Here is a 21,328-nt window from a genome sequence, read left to right on the forward strand (position 1 = left end):
TTCTATAGGTAACTGCCACTTTTGCAAGGCAAGGGAGGTGATGATGGAATGAATGCTCACTCCTGTGCTGAAACCACATACTGTGTCTTATATGGAACTTTTTTTATGGCAAGCATGAGGGAGAACAATATGCATCAAAGGTGTATTGACACTGTGGTGGGTGCACTAACTAACTTATTAACTACTTATTTTCCTGTTATATTGTATATTTCTCATATTGTTTGATGTTTTACAGTAATAACCAACCACAAACAAAATGTATCTCAGTCACTTACTGTCAGTGTGTGGGTGTGTGTTTGCACATATGTGGAAATCTGTGTGTGTGTAGGGGGGGGGGGGGGGGGGGGGGATGACAGGAGGTGGGGTTCTATAGCAGAGCATGTTTCAAAAATGACTTTTGGGCTCAGCACAGTCAGACATGGGTCTTCCTGGGATTCAGATGTGGACATGGACACTGTTTGTCTTTCTGAGCTGGATGTTTGTGGGTCAAGTGGTGGCGGAACCGTAAGTTTACCTTCACAGCCTGAAAAACATTTAACATTATGTAATATGTTTTTGATGCAGACCAGATTATTGCCATTTGCTGCTTTTTTCCCGTTATAACCGTTATGAAGTTATGAATTATGTAGCTGCTGTGCTGCTAAAAGCTTCATCAGCTCACTGTCTACAGCTCTCTCTCTCTCTCTCTCTCTCTCTCTCTCTCTCTCTCTCTCTCTCTCTCTCTCTCTCTCTCTCTCTCATAAAACTACCACGATACTCGTCACAGTAACATTAAGAATTATTGCAGACACTAGTTGTTGTGATGTTTCTATATTTATAGACCAAACTGAGCTGACTGACAGCAGCAAATGTTGAAGTCTGATGTGTAAAAGTGCACTGCTGTTGCAGTAACACACAGTATGAGCACAGATCTGAAGATTTGCTAACTTTAGACAAACCTATCTAAAGAAATCACCTGTGGGTGTCATTCTGCTCCAATTTACAGCGCTTTAGTCTGTGGTGAGAGAGGAGCAAAGCCACAATAAAATAAATTAATATAAATAAGTCAATAAGTCATCACTCAGTTTCCAAAATGAAGATGATATTTGCAAGTTTTGAAGTTGTACTGTAAATGTCAGGTTGGAGGCAGATTTGATTGCTGTATGGTTTAGTGGAAACATGTTGATTGGCTGTCAGTGTTTCTATCATTCATCAAATCACTCTGAAAGTGATCCAACAATTGTTCACTACTGTCTTTGGCTTAATAGTTGTGGTGTGGACTCCACCATCCACTGGAGTTACAACCATTTTTAAAACTATATACTTATAGTTATAGTTATAATTATAGTTCTTGATGTGGATGGGCCTTTACTGTTACTGTTGTCTTAAGTCTCTTGTGTTGGCTCAAGCACTTATGAAATGAGACAAGCTCTTTTGAATTTATGTTATTATAAATTTCTACCTCAGTAACATGCTCATTGTTCTCTTTTGTGAGCATTAGCGCTGTCACTTTTGTCAAAACTCAAGTTCGAACGAATATCAAATGTCATGCAATTCATTTGAATATATTTGAATACTACTCTATCCAAATGTTTTATTTCTTTCATCTCCTTTACTAGTTTTTCTAATTTGTGCCAATAATGAAGACTAAATATTAAATTTGTTTTCATTGACAGAGGGGCTTTGCAAACTTCTCAAAGTGCAATGTATTACAGTAATAAACACAATGACATGGTTCTGAACCCTGAAAAAAGTAACAAAAATACTTGTTCCCTACTCTTTTATGAGATGTATCAATTTAAATTGTAGTCATTCATAGGACTGACTTCTGATGTAAAATGAATGTCTACTTTAAACAAGGAACTGTATCAGATAGCATCATATCCAATCGAATTGTACCTAATCGTTCCATATTAAAATGTATCACCCCTGAATTGTATCGCACCCCATGTATCTAGATCATAGACTGTAGATCTAGATGCATATCGGCTCGTCTGCACACCCCTAATATCTACTGTATGTGTGTATGTTTCTGTGGCTGTAGACAGTACATGGTAACCTTTCCTGCAGTTCTTGAAGCTGGAGCTGAGACCAAATTCTGTGTGAGTCTCTTGCGGCCCAGCGAGAGTCTTGTCATGACCGTCACTCTGATGTCCAAAGAGACGAACACAACCCTCTTCAAGGAGACATCCAGCACAGACTTTCATACCTGCACGCAGTTTCAGGTCACGTCCTAAGACGGGCTTTGATTCATTTGATTTCATTTTCTTTATTTGACAAAAGAATGTTTGTATCCTAAATGTTCGTCTAATATTTTTACCATTGATATTTAGACTTGAGTTACATAAAAAATGTTTATCTCCAGATTTTTATATTTTTAGCAGATTAAGCAAAAAACAATGTAATGATCCTTTTTCACAGGCTCCTTTAGTGCAGAGCAATGTGATGCAGGAATTGGAGGTGGAGGTACTAGGCGACACATTTCACTCAAAAGAATTGAAGAAAGTCATGATCAAAGTCTACAAACCAATGACATTCGTCCAAACAGATAAACCAATCTACCTCCCTGGACAAACAGGTAACTTTGAACAGATGATGTAATATGCATCATAGTACAATTCTTTATCAAGTAAAGCTTCTGCATTCTTGTTAGCATGTGTTGTCTTTCCTGACTGCAGTACCACATCCATAGTGTGTTTGTATATATTCTCTCAGCCTTTAGCGTAGTGCATGCTGGTTTTAGTTTCAAACCCTCTTTGAAACTGGAATAATATAAGAAACAGTAAGAACTGAACTGTTAAACAGATAAGACAGGTGCAGTGCAACAGTAAACTGAAGACCTCTTAGTACATCTTAGTACATGTACAAGTTAATAGATGCAAGACAGACTAGCACAGATAATGAAAAGCTATTAGTGACTTTTGCCTCACTCTAATTGTATTTCATTTGAAACTTTGATAATTAGACAATGTCTGGCTGGATAAAAGAAACACATTTCAGCAGCCTGTTACAATGTTTGACACTATTGTCCATGAGTTGTAAAACATCCATGTAATATTTTTCCATTTCTTTCAGTACATTTCAGAGTCATTTCATTGGACACCAAGTTTAAACCTGTCAGTCAGCTGGTGAGTGTTTAAACTGTCATCTGTTCACGATGATGTTTAAAAAACAGTTTAAGTACTTCTGAATGATAATGGTGCAGGTTTTAATTTGTACCCCAAACTATTAATCACATGATAGTGCTCTTTAGCCTGGGGTATATGTTTAATCACTATGTATAAATAACTCAGTGTTAGGGCTGCTGTTGATCCTCTGGGTTAATAGTACAACCAGAGCCCCCCTTAGGTAAATCTGAAAAGTCTTCAAATATGACACTCAAATTTCAAATGTTGCAACATTTATCAGCAGGGAAACATTGTGAGAGAATAATGAAACAAAATGAAACTGTGTTAACATGAAAAGACTTCACAGTGTGAGATATAAGAAAGTCAATTTTATTTTTCAATGATGAATAAAAGCAAGAAATAAGGTTGCAATCTACATCGGGTGTCTCGCTGGCTGCAACTGTACTTGGAGCAAAACACAGAAATGGCTGCTCATCATTTAACAGAACAGTAAAATCATGCAAACAAGAATGTTGCAGGTCATTATTTACAGCAACTGGATTGTGGCACATCCTTGTACTACAATGGGTAACCTTTTTGTTGTGTCTGATGTCAATGAAAACACACATTGATTTTTTATTTTAATTGATGAAGCTGTCTTCAGGGTTATTACATTATTTAGGTTGCTGTTAAAACAACCAAAACAACCCACACTTTAACTCATTTTCTGCTCTCTTTTTACAGTACGACACTATTGAACTTGAGGTAAGACGGTGGTAAACAAGAAAATACCCACAACCTAATGCTTTTTTATTCATGCTTATTCATGTTTTTATTGTTGTGAAACTGTATATGTAGAGGAGTAGTTCAGTTAGCCAGTGGTGATTTTTATTCCAGTATTTTTTTCTATACTGATGTGCCATTATGTACCGCTATAAACCTCCATTGTACAGTGAGTACTACTCTCCATACTGACCTTAAAGCTACAGTACGGCTTGAAAGTTTGTGAACCCGTAACAGTTTTCTCTATTTCTGCATAATATGACCTAAAACGTGATTTGATTTTTACATTGGATGGATTTTTAAGTCCTAAAACTAGGACTTAAAAATCCATCCAATTGATGTCATGACTTTGACTAACCATGCTTTGGTAGAACAAATTGTGTTTTTTGTCATTACGTTTTTTCATGATGCACGTTTTATTAAGCATAAGGTCATGGATGTATATCTTGACATTTTCTTGTAGAATTTTCCTGGTACAAGTCAGAACTCAAATCTCCATTAATGTTAGCAAGTCATCCTGGTCCAGACACAGCAAAGCAGGCACAAACCTTGATACTACCGCCACCATGTTTCACTGATGAGATGAGGTTCTTATGTTTGAATATTATATTTGCTTATTGCCAAAGAAAATACTTCTCATTCAAGCCAAAGATTAGATTTTGGTCTCATCCATCCACAGCACATTTTTCCAGCCACCTTCAGGCTTATCCATGTGGTCTTGAGCAAACCACAGACGGTAGAAATGTTCTTTTTGGAAAGTAATGGCTTTCTCTTTGCAACCCTTTTACACACACCATACACACCAATGATCTCCTGATGTTGTACTCATCAACATTGACTGTAGCCATTGCAGTAAAGGCCTTTCCTAGGTGTTAGCCTGGAGTCCCCCTTGTGACCTCCCAGTCTATTTCATGACTATTATATACATAATCCTAGAGGTTCACTTACCTTTGCCGCATACAGATTAATTAATAATTTCCCTCAATAAATAAACAAGCGTAACATTTTGGACTCATTTGTTTAACTGATGTCTCTTTATCTAGTTTTGGGACTTGGATGGTAATCTGATCTCATTTTAGGTCATATTTATGCAGAAATGGATCAAGTTCTAAAAGGGTTCACAAACTTTCAAGCAGCACTTTATTCCCTCTGAATGCCACTAAACTAGAAACGAGGGCCGAAATCCACAATATTTGTTCTGTGCAAATATAAGCATTCCAAAGGTCAGCTGATGGTAATATCATGCTTCAGCAAACTCAGTTAGCTAAATCAAGTCAATATGTTCCAAAGTTACAGACTGTTAAGTACACAATTCCCTCTTTTTGTTTCTACACAATGTTGCTGAGCTGTGGTGGAGGGATACATTCTAGTAGTTGTCAGAACAGATTTTTCATTCACATGAAGCACATACTATGCTACCATATAATGCTGCTGACATTCTTCTACTGAGTCTTGGTGCAATTATGTTCATTTTGCCAGCTGTTGCCAACAACCCTATCCCTTCAGGATACCACAAAGGAAATCTCTAGAACACAAAACAGATGCAAATCCTAATCCATGTCCACCACTGAGGCAGGAGGATGTTGAGGTGGCTTGGAGAATAACAAGAACAGCTGGTGACTGACCTTAAACACTCAGAGTTGGAGCAGGTTGTTATCAAAAGTGTAGTGTTCAAAAATTACAGATTACAAAAATATTCCAGACATCTAATCTGCAAAGAAAATGATCACTTCTGGAGCACCCTGATGGCTGAGTGGTTAGAGCAAGTCATGTAATCGCAGAGTCCCTGGTTTGAATCTAGCCAAGGACCTATGCTGCAGGTCTTTCCCCTCTCTATCCCTGTTTCCTCTCAGACTCTCTGCCAGTTACTGTATAAATAAAGGTAAAAAAGCCTAAAAACATATATTTTAAAGAAAGTAATCCCTTCTAAGTTCCTCTTCCACGGTTCAATGAGGAACTTCAGTCTGTGGACACCAAAAAGAAGACATTTCATTTGATAGATTCACTTCACAAAATATCCACTCAATTCAGCTAACTGATGTTGCTGAAGCTTTGGAATGTATGTTTACAGGGAATGGGGGTTGTGGATTTTGACCCTCTTCTTCTCATTTCATATGCTGTAGTTGCATATTGTTGACCACAGCTTTACGGTCACTATGGAGAGTAGGAACTGTTAAATCGACTAAGACCCATTTTTACACATTTCATGGCACATTGGTTTTGTATCAAGACAAACTTGAAAAAACCTGAACCTGGTGTTGGTGGATGTTCACTGCACATGAATTTAGTCATTTTGAGTGAGCCACCACTGTTGCCCAGCTCCAACATTTGGTAAATACATGTTCTTGCCAATTATTTGTTTAACAGGATGCTAGAGGCAACCGGATTGGACAATGGCTTAACACCACAGCCAATGGTAAAATATTGCAACTGTCTTACTCCTTGAACTCAGAGGCCACTGAAGGAACCTATAAATTAATTGTGTGGATTGATGGACAAAAAAACAATCACCATTTCAAGGTGGAGAAATATGGTGAGTTGTATTCCTTTTTTCATTTCACTGTTTGTAATGAATGAAGAATAATATCTATATTTTGTTCTCAGTTTTGCCAAAATTTGAGGTAAAAGTTCAAGTGGCAGATGAGATAAGCTATGGAGATGAAGAAATCAAAGTTGACGTCTGTGCAAAGTAAGTGGTGGGGCTTTCTCACAGATGCATTTGCCTCATGACCTATGATGATATGAAATTAAATCTGTATTGTTGAGTTGGTGAACCTTTTTTGACAATGTGGTGATTTTGTTAAAACTTTCCATCTAATCAGATATACTTATGGACAGCCTGTGCCAGGCAGCGTTGAATTTGAGCTGTGCCGACCTCTGGGTGGTCATTATAGAATTGATTTGTTTGATGGACATGGACAGAGAGACCCTGACATGTCTATGCCGTGCTATAGGGAGATAAAGAAGGTACAGTTGATTTAACTACATTAAACACAAAATGTAATAAAATACACAAAACACATGATATAAATATGCAACACACATTTAACACAAACCAAGAGGTATTGTGCCTAGCTCTAAGTGGTTACATGGTTGTGAGGTAAATCTATTCAATTTATGTTGTAGCTTGTTCGTGGCTGGTGAAGCCAAAGGTTTTTTATCGATCCAAGAGGAATCCTGAAACTTTAGTGATCCCCTGACAGGTGATCCCCCTGACAATGACATTTTAGCTTCAGTTAGATACCAAACTAAGCAATAATAACTTTTGCAGATTGTCATGATGGCATTTATTTCAACTGATAAATAAAGTGGAGCACTGAACCTCTTCAATGACCTGTTCCTTGATGGCAATCTGAATTGGACTTTTGGGCTTAATTCTGAAATCAACATATGTATCTTTTAGTTTGGGTTGCATACAGTTTAATAGTAATAGGTCCACATTGAGTGAATACAGTTGCAAAGACATTCTGAAGTTTACAGATGCCTCAGTGGTTTGCTCAGAGCTTTGTCATGCCTATGAGCAGACTCACAGCGACAATTGTGCTCATGTGTTTTAATATTATATTTTTATTTTTGTTCTATCTAGACAGAAAAGAATGGCTGTGCAACATTTAGGATCCCAATGTTCACTTTTACTAAAAATGCCATAAGGTTCCTGCAGGATAAACTGTTTCTCAAAACCAGCATGGAAGAGGAGGGGACAGGTAAGTTTGAGTTATTTTTCAAAATAATTAAATCATTGTTGTTTTAAGATATTTTAACACTATGACACACACACTGTAGTAACATAGATGCTTTTCTTGTAGGTATTTCACACTCACAAGGGAAAACAATAGAGCTATCTTACACCGTTGGAAAGTTGTCTTTTATTGACACACCCAAGATTTATAACAAAGGGGCAATTGTGGAGGGAAAAGTAAGTGTGATTCTGTACACAGTGTAACTGAAGCCATGTGCATTTCCAATACTACATCTTTTTTATCTCCATCAGGTTAAAGCAGTTTATTTCAATGATACACCTATTCCTGACAAGCTGGTCTACTTGTTTCTGGGTGAAAGAAGGCCAGCACGAGGCCGACAGAACCTCACTACTGACAGCAATGGTATCGCCACTTTCTCAATAAACACAACTAATCACAACGACAACATCCAACTAAGAGTAAGTCAAATATTCTGGTATTTTAATAACATAGTCAGACATGATGACAGTAAAATATGCAGATGCAAAAGCTACACTAATAAACTGTCATGCATAATATGTCTCTTAATTTGGAGTGATTTTAACATCCAATCAACCCGAATCAATGCATCAACCCCTTTCTAATGGGCAAAGTTGAGACATTTGTTTGGTAACATCCAATATAAGAGATGGTTAACACAATAAAACAGCCCTTGTCCTGTGTAAAAGTGGATTCTGAAGTTCAGCTGAAGCTAATATGGAACTTCAATAGTTGAGTTAGTTGACCGACAACTCTTGCCATGAAATATGGGAATGTGAGTATTGTCTTTATTTGACTGACTCAACACCTTAAACCTGGTTTCATTTATACAAAATAGGCCAAACTCAAATTTGTCTCAGCTGGCCTTTACAATCTGTATAACATATGATACCCAGAAGGAAAATTCCAAAAAAACACATTTACACAGAGGAAGAGGACACGAGATTCTGTGAGAGGAAGAAGCAGTTAATTGCACATGATGCGTGAATAGTGATGAACAAAGATGGATCAAAAACTGTATGATTCTCCTGAAAAACAGACACCACGCATTTATGGTGGTGATGAGCAGACTGGATACAAAATTAGGGCTTCCTACACGCACCCAGTTGAACCAAAGTGAGCAAGATTCAATCTGATAGAAGCTTCATAGATACAACGGTGAAAATGAAAGATAGAGACTGGGGAGCCACAGGACAGACAGACTTTACTTTTACTTTTTTTAGTATTGCTACTGGTAGTAGGACTACAAATGGGTTTTGCATAGCTGATGACTAAACGGTCCATTTCATAACATAACTCATAAACTAGAAAAAAGCCCTTTATGACTTCACAAGTCAAGAATGATCTCCAGCAGTATTGGGCAGTAAAACATTACATTAAAATGATTAATTTCCCCATTAATGAGTATAAGTACAAGTATAAGGGATTACAATTTCCAAAACAGTACAGTTACCAATCAAAATAATGCTGCATTACTACGTCACCTGAATTTGATTTATTTTTTGTCCTAGGTAGTTTATCTTATGATGACATGTACGTGTGACAGGTCAGGGTAGGTCACGTTAGCTACGAGCCCAAAAGCTAAATGGGATGGAGGATGACGGAAAGGGAGGCGGCACACATTCAACAACTGGCATAGCTGTCATGTTTTTGAGTTTGTGTCGGTAAATGACATAAACATTCATGCAAATTATTTTGTTGTCTTTGTGTGAGCAGCAAATACTGTCAACTGTGATAAGTACAACATCTAATTTATAAAAGGGTCTGATATGGCAGCACAGAAATATGAAACGTATCAGAAACAAAACACAGATACTCACAGAGAGGTGTCTATGCCAGCGTTGCATGCATGCACTAACAACACAAATCAGATTCCAGAGCAGGACATGGTGGTAGAGAACAAGATCTGAAGAAGTTCTTCAAAAAGTATGTCGTAGAGGAGATGTTACCTATTTCCAAAGTTGACTCATTTTGACACATTATAGAGAAAATACCCACAAAGAGTGAAAGACGTTTGCTGGCTAACTGAAGAGAGAATATGTGGTGATAGAATCTAACTTGAAGGCCACATTCAGAGAGGTAGACTTCCTTTCCACCACAACTGACATCTGGGTAAAAACAGTTCAACTTTTGAGCACTTAGGTCTTTGTAACATGTAAAAGAATCAGATGCATGCAGACATTTGATGTTATTGGTGCAGAACTACAACAAATTCATTCATCGTATGGACTGCTTGGCAAAGTTTTGGACACTGTGACAGACAATGCATTTGCTTGTGTACTGGACAGTAAAGGCGCACTTCATGCAGCTGCCTGTTGTCTGAAATTCAAATTCTGATGGCTGAGAGATGAGGGTAAAAGATTATGTCTAGAGATAGAATATCCTCAACTGGCCGAGTTAAGCCCCTGATCTCAATCCGACTGAGCTGCATTTCCCTTGCTGAACCCCAGACTAAAGGCAGAGACCCCACTACAAGCAATAGCTAAAATTGGCTGCAGTGAAGGCGTGGGAGAGCATCACCAAGAAAAACACAAAGATACTTCAGCCAGTCATGCACTGGAAAGGAATGTTTGAAAAATATTAGATATGATGCTTTTGTTTGATTTTATGACTGAATGTTTCTTGTATGTGACACATTTTCTTGGACACCAAAGACAAACCAGATCAACATATTTTGACAGTTTAATGAAAAATAGAGACTGTCATAACCATGAGCAATCGACGACACGTTCAGCTTAAACTTTGAAACCATTGTACCTTATTTTAAAGAATGTACTGAGATTACATCTACAGATACAATACAAGCTAAATGTTTTCATTTCGATTTAAAAGTTTTGTCTATTTAGGAACGTCATTACTTGCCCTTTGCCTGGGACACACTTATGCCTATCAATAAAGTCAGAGTTCTGGTTAGAGTTCTTACCACATGTTAAAGCTTGACAGACCTGTTCAGTGGAAGGAATTAACAGAACATCATCAAAAGTCTCTTTGTGATCTTTCTACCACTGACAGTAATCCTTTAATCCTTAAATAATGATAATTAGCCATAACTGTTATATATTTCATTATTTGTGTTGTTGGCTTTTTAATAGCACTTCTTTTCTACAATTCAGGCTAGCGTGACATTATTGCCAGAGCTAACATACCAGAATTTACACCATGGGACTGCAGATCACACACTATCTATGGTCAAGCCATCTTCTCCTCATTCTAAAACAGTCAGCTCTCTAGAGGTGAAGAAGTTGAAACCACTTCCCTGTGATGGAAAAGCAACCATATATATCCAATATGCTATAGCAGGAGAGACCGAGGGCTTTGTGGATGTGATGTGGTTGGTGAGTACTGGGTTTAAAGAGCATTTACACTTTGAGATGAATCACAACATTTAGGCTACAACCTACCATTAGGCATTTACTTGTTCTCAAAAAGAAAATTAGAAATATTTCCTTAGGGCAATGATGACAGTTAATGTTTTTCAAATAGACCCAACAGTTGTGTTTTTTTAATATAGGCCTCTACCTTGATATGTCACTTCATGGTAAAAGTATCAAATACATTTACAAATATAAAAAACAGAGAAAAAGTCAAATGAAATGCTGCCTTTAAAAGTGATAAATCAGATTCATCTCTGGTGGTGCAACAGCATTATTTTTGGATCAACTATGTACTGTTCTAATGTTAGTAATATGTTAGTATGCCCACATTTGTCTTTTTTATTATTAATATTTATTACCATGGGAATAGTTGTTTTTACCAGTGTTAGTATTATGTACGTATGTATGTATGTATTTTTGTGCGCGTGTATGTGTATCCATATACACAGACACACACACACACACACACACACACTCACACACACACACACTCACACATATATATATAATGATAATACTTTAGCTCCACTACCTTTACCATAAAATGAAAGTTTGTACAGCATGTTTTTGTTTTGTTTGTTTTAAAATGACCCTTACTAGATTTATTTTATTTTTTATCAATAAAATATGAAATAATAATCAGACCTCTGAAAATATAGATTGAAAAAATATGATACCTTTTAAAGTTCCAGCAATCATGTCTCCAGTGTGGGTTGACTTTTTTTTTTTTTGAAAATGTCGTGACTCAAAATGTGCTCTACCAAACAGTTAAGCAGAACATTAAACTATAGGGGCAGACACACATCATGTTTGAAGCTAAAATTTGAGGATTGACTGATGGGGTCAAGTCAAGGTGAGTCCCCCTGTACTGCAGAGAGTATTATATTATTATGCAGGTTATTCAGGTTTCAGTACAGACATACAGTTAGGATTAAATTCACCCTCACATGCAGCTCCCTCTGGAAAGTTTACAGTTCATGTTTCTTTTCATTTCCACCAGATATTATCCAGAGGAGCCATTATCGGACAACAATTTCATAAGGTCGCAGTGCTTAAGGAACCCGGTAGGTGAAGAGATTTGTAGACACATTCTCACTTACAAAATAGTGTTTAGTAGGATTTGCGTTGCCTTGGTTGATGTGTTTGATCATAACATTTGATTTTCTTTTTCAGTGACTGCAGGCGAGTTGTCCTTTCAGTTGGAAGTGACTCCAGATATGGCACCAATGGTCCAGATTGTTGCTTATACTGTCCTCCCCAGTGAGATTGTGATCGCCCACAGTGAAGACTTCTCCACAGAGAAATGCTTCAGTAACAAGGTCAGTGTGAAAAGAAGATGATGAACCTGAACTTTTCAGATTTACATATACATTATATGTATGTGTAGTTTAATATTTTGGCTTCTAGTTTCACAGGGGTTTGATTAATCTGTGCAACAAGTAAGTACAGTGTCAGACTGGGACAATATTTCAGGCCAGGCATTTGACTTTATTCCAGACCACATGTGGCCACACAAAAACAACAATAAGAGACAGTAACTTAAAACAACACAGTATCCACAAAAACAATAAAATGCAATATATATAACAAATGTGAAGATCATAAAAAAGGTGAAATTACTTCACTACCATAGGCTTTTTTAAATAAGTAAGCTACGTTAACTTATGTTACAATGTCTGTTTCTGTTCCTTTTTTCTGACCTTCAATTTTTTGCAATTTGAACATAAACACATGGCTGCAGATTTAAGACAGCAGAGCTGTAATATCCTTGGTTTCTGTCCATCAACCCTAACCCTAACCCTTGTTTGTTATATTTTCGCTGGTCAAGTTGACTTTTCAAGTCAGGCCAGAACGACTATCATAATGGAAATATGTACTGTGATAATATCTGTCATCTAGGCTCGGACCTTGTCACTCCCGACAAGGAAACACCAAACTCAGCACTGCAGAGTTGGGAGTGACAATAATAATTTCCCCTGGCATGCCTCATTTCATAGCTTTCTTTTGTCAGATGAGAAGCAAATGGAACTATATCTTAAGAAACACAATCATGAAAATCATGAGCTACATGGGTTGTCAGCTAAATCTGCTACGGATTAAATCTAATCATGTTTTAAGATAACTTCAATGCATTTCCATTCACCACTGAGATCCATCACCCCTCTAGACAGACAAATTGACCAGCTCCTGGACAGAAATCTGTGGGTGAACAATCAGTTCATCTTCCTAAACGTTTCTTTTATGTGCATACTGTCATACCTACTTGTATCAGACAATTTGCTGGAGGAATATACAGTAAGTTTACACCTTTTTAAGATCTGTATCTCTTTTATATTTGTTTCAGGTGTCAGTAGAGTTTTCTCCATCCTCAGCTGTCCCAGGAGAGGAAACCACCTTGCAGTTAATGGCCCAGCCAGACTCTCTATGTGGCGTGAGTGCTGTGGACCAGAGCGTCCTCATCAAGGAGCCTGGGAAGACTCTGAATGTAGACCAGGTCAAGATCAACCACAGCCAATACAATAGATGATTTTGTTTATTTATTGTGTTCTGTCTTACATTTGTTTTGTCTTACATTTTGGATTTGTAACAAACAGCAACTACTAAAGCTGAAGCAATGGCCACTAGATACTCCAAATGACTCCTATTTAAAAAACAGTAACTTCTCAGGATTGGTTGTCACATGGGTTGGTTGTCACATTCATCAGATCTCGGTCCGTAGAGGGCGCTGTTAAAAAGTTTTGGCACTGAAAGTTTCAGAATTTAGGTTTTGCTTCTGGAGTAAAGTGCTTGACATTGAGGTGAGAGAACGTTTAGTGTTTTTCATGTGAAAATGTAAATATCCAACTCTTCAGTGTTTCTCTTCTAGGCTTTTACACAATGAGTTTATAGTAAAACAATCATTACCATTAAAAAGTATGAAGAGAGAGCGATAGTTAGGTAGATCGTTTTCTTAGCTACATCATGTGGTTGTTAACTTACTAGTAGCAAAAAATCTCAGTTGGGGATGCTTGTCACATTCTCTTTGGGGTTGGTTGTCTCATATGGTGGTGTACATATGGTGTGATATATGTAGTTCTTTCTTTTAAGATAGCAAAATGAGCAGAAACTTTGTCACTGAGACAAACAAGAGCCATACTCCTCTAGATGTGATGGTCAGAGCAGTCAGAGAGGTGATAATGCACAATATTGTAATATAAGGGGGGAAATTTAGGAATGATCTTTCCTGTTAATGTTCACTTGGTGCAGGCGACTTTTTTAAGACTGTCTAAAGAAAATGGGGATGGTTGTCAGAATCAGATAAAGGACAGTAAGACCACTCTATACCTACCTGACACTTTAGGCTTCAATTACAAATTAAAAGGAAATCTATTCAGTATACAGTTTATTAGAAATTCAAATGAAAGTAAAAACTGTGACTGCCAACCCCATTCTCCCCTACTAAGTCAATCATTTTCAACATTACAACCATTATGGTGTCAATCGCAAAATTAAGGCTTAATTAAGAGGTGTGCTGGTAGTCATTTTGACTTATAGGCTTCTCAGTATTTCACTCAATTTAATGTTACGTGATTACAATAGGTTGGCACAATTGAGCTAATGTAGCTAACGTTAACCCAAGTGTGCAGTTCTTGGTGTTCAACTTGAAAAGAAAAGACAGCACTGACCATAAGTTGCAGTTCTTTTTTTTCCTAAGTTTTTCTCCTTTATTTGTAAGTACATGGCATAGAGGCCTGCAGGAAATAGAAAGAGACAGAGGAATATCATGCAGCAAAGGTCCCTTGCCTGAGTCAAACTAGGGATGCTGTGATTATGAAGCATGTGCTTAACCACTCGACTACGAAACACCTCCAGTTTTAGGCTTCAAACTGACTCCAATGTGAACCAATGGGTGATGTCACACCTTTTCTATGTCCATCTTTATATAGAGTCTATGGTTTGTAATCATAAAGTTGCACGTCTGTATCCTGGGACTGGTAGGGAGAATGTATTTTTAGGGAATACTTTCCATTTCTTATTTTCTCATAAGATGTTCCAAAGCAGGACACTGAGTGGAACTGGCCTAGATAATCATAATTTTCTCAAGTGAACTTGTTAGGTTTCTTATGTAAGTCACAAACACAGTGCAACAAAATGTTAAGTTTTTTTGTGCTAAATAAGACATTAGTATCTGGAAAGCAACAGCAACATTTTTTTTATGTTAGCTCCTGACATAAGTCCATCACCAGTGGTAATTTGTATGAAGATAAGTAGTCATTCAATACATGGATTCCACCTTTTATTATTAGTCCTGCTAATTGCTGTTCACAGTTGTCTAATGTTCTGAACACTTGCAAGTCATAACATACTGTATCTGAATCTCTCCCATCATTGCCTTCCATCCCATGTGATACGAATGAAGTGTTTTTGTAGGTTCTCAGAGATGCATACCAAACTGATGTACATTTTGTTATAAAAGAGTGCCCTATAGTTGTCAAGTTGACTTTTATATCTTTCTTTCTTTTCAGATATTTAATTTGTTGCCTGTTAAAAAAGCATCTGGTATTCCAAATGATGTTGAAGATCCTGTAGGGTGTATAAATGTGAGACAACGAAGATATATTTTGCCACTCCCTGGATATGGTGATAATGACGATCCTTACTCCGTTTTTGAGGTAACCCTTGTGTGCTGACATCTGCTGTGAAAAACAAAACTACTAAGTAACAAACAGTACAATACATATGATAATGTAGATGTTGCTTTAAAGTGACATGTTTAAATGTTGATGGTTTTTGTAGAAATTGGGCCTGAAGATGGCAACAAATCTGTTTATCAGGATGCCATCATGTGTGAACTTCAAGGGAACACCTTATCACAAGACCAGCCTTGGCCGTGGTGAGACTTCTTCCTTTAGCTTTATCAATTAACACATGCTGAATGCTTACAAGCTATAACTTCAGAAATGTTCACTGTTTCAAGTTGACCTTTGATTCTGATTGAATATTGTCCTCTTTCTTCAGTTTATGAGTACCCAGTGCTATTTAACCGCATGCGTGTGGACGGCAGTGGTCCTATGGGAGGGCGGTGGGAACATGGAGCTGCTCCACCAATAGAGACAGCCCGCAGTTTCTTCCCTGAGACTTGGATCTGGGACCTGGTGGAAATTGGGTGAGTTTGATCACAAGACACTTTACATGATGTTATTTGTCAGCTCACAAAGACTTTGTTTCATTGTTTTGTTGAGTATTTTCAGCTGGATTAATATGTATAATATGTATATGTTCATTGTAGTTATCATGTTTTGGGAAGCCAATCAGCCTCATGAAGTCTCTTAACAAGCCCCAGTAATGAATTGAAGGCAACCATCTCAGAGGCAAGAAAAAGAGCAACTAAAACAATCTGAAGAGATAAGAGATAAGAGATAAAAGAGCAATAGAGCTGAACTGACTCTTTCAATGGACTGGTAGTAAAGAGGCTCAGTTGTATCCGAGCAACTCAGAAGTTCGCCATCAAGGACTAAAATACAGGAATAACTGTTTCCTATCTCCAGTCCATTGATGCAGTAACGCCACTACAGCAAACATTGTGAGGAGTCAGCAGTGGCACACAGTTCTGGGCATCATTTGAAACTCTCCAGAGGAAATGCAGATTGTGATTTTACTGTAGTCATTAAAAATAAAAATATATTGACAGTTCTGATAGAACTCCAAACTATTTCACTGTGTAAAACTGGAATCTGTTATTTCATACTTTCTAACAGGACTGTGTGCAGTGCATTCAGGTTGCTGTAGGATTTCCACCTTTAGAGCAATAGGCAAAGTTTTTCTGTTTTAGTCTGTGAATGGAACAAATCTTGAAAATATTTGTGCCATTCACAGTTTTCATGTATGATGGCCAATGTCCCTTACAGACACATGCACACACTTGGACACTCGCACACATGCACATGGTAAGCACACATACTGACTTGCTCTCATTTTTCTGTTTTTATTTTTTATATTGTTGCTATTTTATATATTTTACACATATGAAATATTAGAAATAATTGCACCACTTGTACAAGTGATGTGCAATTATTTCCAAATCCAACTTGCACCACTTGTACAAGCAAACCTCATGGAAAAAAGAGGTTTAGGACAGGAAGGCATAAATGTTCTTGCCAGAGGCCCATTGACCAATCTGAGATAGTGAAAATATGTTTCTCTAACTCACGTAATGTGTGTGTGTGTGTGTGTGTGTGTGTGTGTGTGTGTGTGTGTGTGTGTGTGTGTGTGTGTGTGTGTGTGTGTCTTGTTCCAGAGAGTCCAGAACAAAAGATGTGTCCTTAACTGTCCCAGACACCATCACCACCTGGGAGACGGAAGCTTTCTGTCTGTCCCCTCATGGTTTTGGCTTGGCTCCTCGTAAAGAGCTCACCGTCTTCCAGCCCTTCTTCCTTGAGCTCACCTTGCCCTACTCCATCATCCGGGGGGAACACTTTGAACTGAAGGCAACTGTCTTCAACTACCTGTCCAGCTGCATCATGGTAATGAATGCTTTCACACTCACAATACTAACACGTCAAAATCTGAGACACAACAAAATACATTTGCACTGCATGCTTGCACAGATTAGAGACACAGGCCTCACATACAGCTCATTAAGTTATGTTAATACAGTAACATGTTAGCAAACAACTGTCTAATTACACATACTGCAGAAACAAAGCAGCATTAATATGCCCTTTCAGTCCAGTTTGTGTCCACCTTATGAATGTAAGTATTCAGTCGTCTGTCTTCTTCAGGATCTCTGTTGCTAGGTTTGTCAGAGTATATTTTTATTTTGCATGGTAAATTTAGTGAGAAGACTGAGACTCATCTATACAGTCAAAAGCAGGTGCACCAAACAGATGTAATCTGCAACCCCTCCATTATAGTTCATTTATTTTGTGGTATTTAGTTAATAATACCAATATGATGTAATATTTTTGTAACTTCATTGGTTTAAAAGTGAGATTACGTGTCTTGAACAGGTCAGTGTGACGCCAACACCCTCTTTAGATTACACCCTCACCCCTCTCTCTGATGACCAGTACACTTCCTGTTTGTGTGCCAATGAACGCAAGACCCTCAGCTGGAGCCTGGCACCCTCAGTCTTAGGTAAGTGTCACACCTGTTTCTAAGAGATTTTCTAAATACAATCAGATTGTTAGAAATATTATATATTTACAATGATGTTTCTGATTTCCCACATGTGGTAATAAATCAATTACAATAATTTGACAAAAACTGATATAAGTTGTTGAAATTGAAAGATGTCTTTTAGGACTTTTGTGAAAAAAACAACTTTTCATGCAAATAAACATTAACAAACATTATTATTAAAATGTATTAATTAGACTAAAATAAATTATAAGGAAGAAGAAAAGGGATTTGCTTTTCATCCCCTTCACATTTTATACTTTCAAACTGTGTCACAGTGGAGAGGGATCCACCTCTAATAAAACACTCCTAGTTATATGTAGATCATTGATCTTTATACATTGGTTTATGATCATTATTAGGAGTCATGAATGTGACAGTGAGCGCTGAAGCTGGGACATCCGACACATCATGTAACAATGAGATTGTAACCGTGCCAGAGAGAGGTCGCATCGATGTGGTCACACGGTCTCTCATAGTAAAGGTGGGCACTTTTAATACAAGATGACAGAAAAACTGTGTATACTCTACTTCTGATGATAAAATAAATAATCAACTTTGACAGAGCACATGTGTTACTTACATGATCTTCCATCTCTTTCCTTATCAGGCTGAAGGAACTGAGATGACAAAGACTCACAACTGGCTGCTCTGCCCAAAAGGTCAGTATGGTTTAGAACAGGAATTTCCAAGTTTTTATATCGAGGATGCAGAACTGCTGCCCTGTCAGAGTGTGCATGTGGCAGGCATGGAAAACACAATATCTTCTCCACAAATTCCTCCTCTTTGAGACCATCTGCTAAATGTATCTCAAGATGTATCAAGAACGAACAGGGCCTAAAAATCCATCAGGCCCGGATGAAATGCTTGGTACAGGAGACGGCAGCACAGCGCACAGGACCAGTGCCTGGTGAGACGCAGGAGGAGCCCGGCCCGGAGACACCCCACAGAGCCCAGAACCTCCAAGTGCCCAAGATTCCAACTCCAAGCAAAGTAGTCCAGCAACATCGGATCAAGTGGCCTGTGCTGCTTAGCCGGAGCTGAATGGCACAGGAGACGTAGGATTGAGAGAGCCAGGAAGTGAACCTCCTTCTTATCCGATCCCCTTGGCTTCACAAAGCGGTTGCTAGGGCAGAAGCGCAGCGGGCGTCTTGATTGCTCCAAGGAAGAGGTGGATCACTTCTTGCATAACACCCTGAGCGATCCAGACAGAGAGCAAGAGTTAGGACAACAGGCAGCCCTCGTGGATGTACCAATCCCCCTAGTGGAGTTCAACATTTCAGAACCCACTTGGAAGGAAATCCAGGAGGTAGTAACAGCAGCCAGAGCCAGTTCTGCTCCAGGTCCCAGCCAAGTACCCTATAAGGTGTACAAACGCTGCCCAGGGCTCCTCCGAATCCTTTGGAAGATGCTGCGTGTGATCTGGCGAAGAGGGACCATCGCGGAGCAGTGGAGGCAGGCAGAGGGCGTCTGGATTCCTAAGGAGGAGAACTCGACCAGGCTGGAGCAGTTCCGATCCATCTCACTTCTCAGTGTGGAGGGGAAGATTTTCTTCAGTGTTCTGGCCAGAAGGATGACAGCCTTCCTCTTGAAGAACAAGTACATCGACACATCGGTGCAGAAGGGCGGCATCCTGGGAGTGCTAGGGTGCTTGGAACACACCGGAGTGGTCACACAGCTGATCAGGGAGGCACGGGAAGGGAAGGGAGACCTAGCGGTGCTTTGGCTGGACCTCGCCAACGCATATGGGTCGATCCCTAACAAGCTTGAGACCACCCTGGACCACCACCACATCCCCTGCAAGATCAAGGACCTCATCCTGGATTACTACATCAGGGAGCATAACATCTAACTGGCACCGGCTCGAGAAAGGGATCATAACAGGCTGCACAATCTCGGTCATCCTCTTCGCTCTGGCCATGAACATGTTGGTCAAGGCCGCCGAGACAGAGTGCAGAGGTCCCCTGTCCAAGTCTGGAATTCGGCAGCCTCCCATCAGAGCCTTCATGGACGACCTGTCTGTCATGACCACTTCAGTGCCTGGCTGAAGGTGGATCCTTCAGGGCCTGGTCAAGCTCATCTCTTGGGCTAGGATGAGCTTTAAACCAACAAAATCCAGGTCCATGGTTCTGAAGAGAGGCAAAGTGGTGGACAAGTTCCGCTTCTTTGTGGATGCCGCAGTAATACCATCAATCACTGAGAAACCAGTCACTAGCCTGGGCAAGTTTGACTGTAGCCTCAGAGACACAGCGTCAGTCCAAACAACCATCAAGAGGCTCGAAACTTGGTTGTCTACAGTAGACAAGTCTGGTCTACCTGGTAGGTTCAAGGCATGGTTGTACCAACATGGCATCTTGCCCCGTATCCTCTGGCCCCTGCTAGTGTATGAGGTGACGATGTCTACAGTCGAGACCCTGGAGAGGAAAATCAGCTGCTACCTCCAACGATGGCTGGGTCTGCCACGCAGTCTCACAAGTGAAGCACTGTATGGCAGGAGCAACAAGCTTCAGCTCCCCATCAACAGCCTGGAGGAGGAGTTCAGGGTCTCCCGCACAAGAGAGGCACTGGTATATCGAGACTCCAAAGACTCCAGAGTGGCAGCAGCTGGTATCGTGGTGCGGACGGGCAGGAAGTGGAAGGCTCAAGAGGGGATGGAGCTGGCAGAGTCTCGGCTGAGACACAAAGCACTGTTGGGCACGGTGGCATCTGGGCGAGCAGGGCTGGGAGCCATCCCACAACCACGGCACGACAAGGCTCAGGGCAAGGACAGACGCCATCTGGTCCTGAAGGAGGTCCGAGCAGGTGTCGAGGAGGTGAGGACCAGCAGGATGGTGGGCATGCGGCAGCAGGGGGCATGGACAAGGTGGGAAGGAGTGCTGGAGAGGAAGTTGACCTAGAATGACATCTGGAAGACTGAGCCTCAGCGGATTAAGTTCATGGTCCAAGCTGTCTATGATGTACTACCCAGCCCAGCTAACCTGCATACCTGGGGCAAGAGCGACACTCCAACATGTCCACTCTGTCCAGGAAAGGGGACTCTGGAGCACATTATGAGCAGCTGCCCATCAGCCCTTGGAGAGGGCCGCTACCGCTGGCACCACGACCAGGTCCTGAGGACAGTGGCAGAGGCCATCTCCAGTGCAGTGGACAATAACAAGCATGTCCGCAGCCAGAGGAGGATCAACTTTGTAAAGGCTGGAGAGAAGCC

At 39.6% G+C, this 21,328-nt stretch overlaps 1 protein-coding gene across 1 annotated transcript in view; it reads left to right on the plus strand.

The window, feature by feature from the left end:
- Window positions 1–379: 379 nt before the first annotated feature.
- LOC128360805 (alpha-2-macroglobulin-like) overlaps window positions 380–21,328 on the plus strand; it is a 28,406-nt gene continuing 7,457 nt past the window's right edge. The window contains exons 1-22 of the mRNA XM_053321316.1: window positions 380–504; window positions 2,024–2,204; window positions 2,401–2,557; window positions 3,055–3,107; window positions 3,831–3,851; window positions 6,237–6,402; window positions 6,474–6,558; window positions 6,692–6,836; window positions 7,456–7,573; window positions 7,676–7,785; window positions 7,861–8,028; window positions 10,702–10,923; window positions 11,963–12,026; window positions 12,136–12,281; window positions 13,307–13,456; window positions 15,468–15,614; window positions 15,739–15,832; window positions 15,961–16,108; window positions 17,240–17,465; window positions 17,952–18,078; window positions 18,483–18,604; window positions 18,731–18,782. Of these exons, the coding sequence (XP_053177291.1) occupies window positions 419–504; window positions 2,024–2,204; window positions 2,401–2,557; window positions 3,055–3,107; window positions 3,831–3,851; window positions 6,237–6,402; window positions 6,474–6,558; window positions 6,692–6,836; window positions 7,456–7,573; window positions 7,676–7,785; window positions 7,861–8,028; window positions 10,702–10,923; window positions 11,963–12,026; window positions 12,136–12,281; window positions 13,307–13,456; window positions 15,468–15,614; window positions 15,739–15,832; window positions 15,961–16,108; window positions 17,240–17,465; window positions 17,952–18,078; window positions 18,483–18,604; window positions 18,731–18,782 (2,788 nt within the window). The 5' untranslated portion in view covers window positions 380–418. The remainder of the gene's footprint in view (window positions 505–2,023; window positions 2,205–2,400; window positions 2,558–3,054; window positions 3,108–3,830; window positions 3,852–6,236; window positions 6,403–6,473; window positions 6,559–6,691; window positions 6,837–7,455; window positions 7,574–7,675; window positions 7,786–7,860; window positions 8,029–10,701; window positions 10,924–11,962; window positions 12,027–12,135; window positions 12,282–13,306; window positions 13,457–15,467; window positions 15,615–15,738; window positions 15,833–15,960; window positions 16,109–17,239; window positions 17,466–17,951; window positions 18,079–18,482; window positions 18,605–18,730; window positions 18,783–21,328) is intronic.

This window comes from Scomber japonicus, chromosome 6 (assembly GCF_027409825.1).
Source record: "Scomber japonicus isolate fScoJap1 chromosome 6, fScoJap1.pri, whole genome shotgun sequence".
In the NCBI taxonomy this organism is placed as follows: domain Eukaryota; kingdom Metazoa; phylum Chordata; class Actinopteri; order Scombriformes; family Scombridae; genus Scomber; species Scomber japonicus.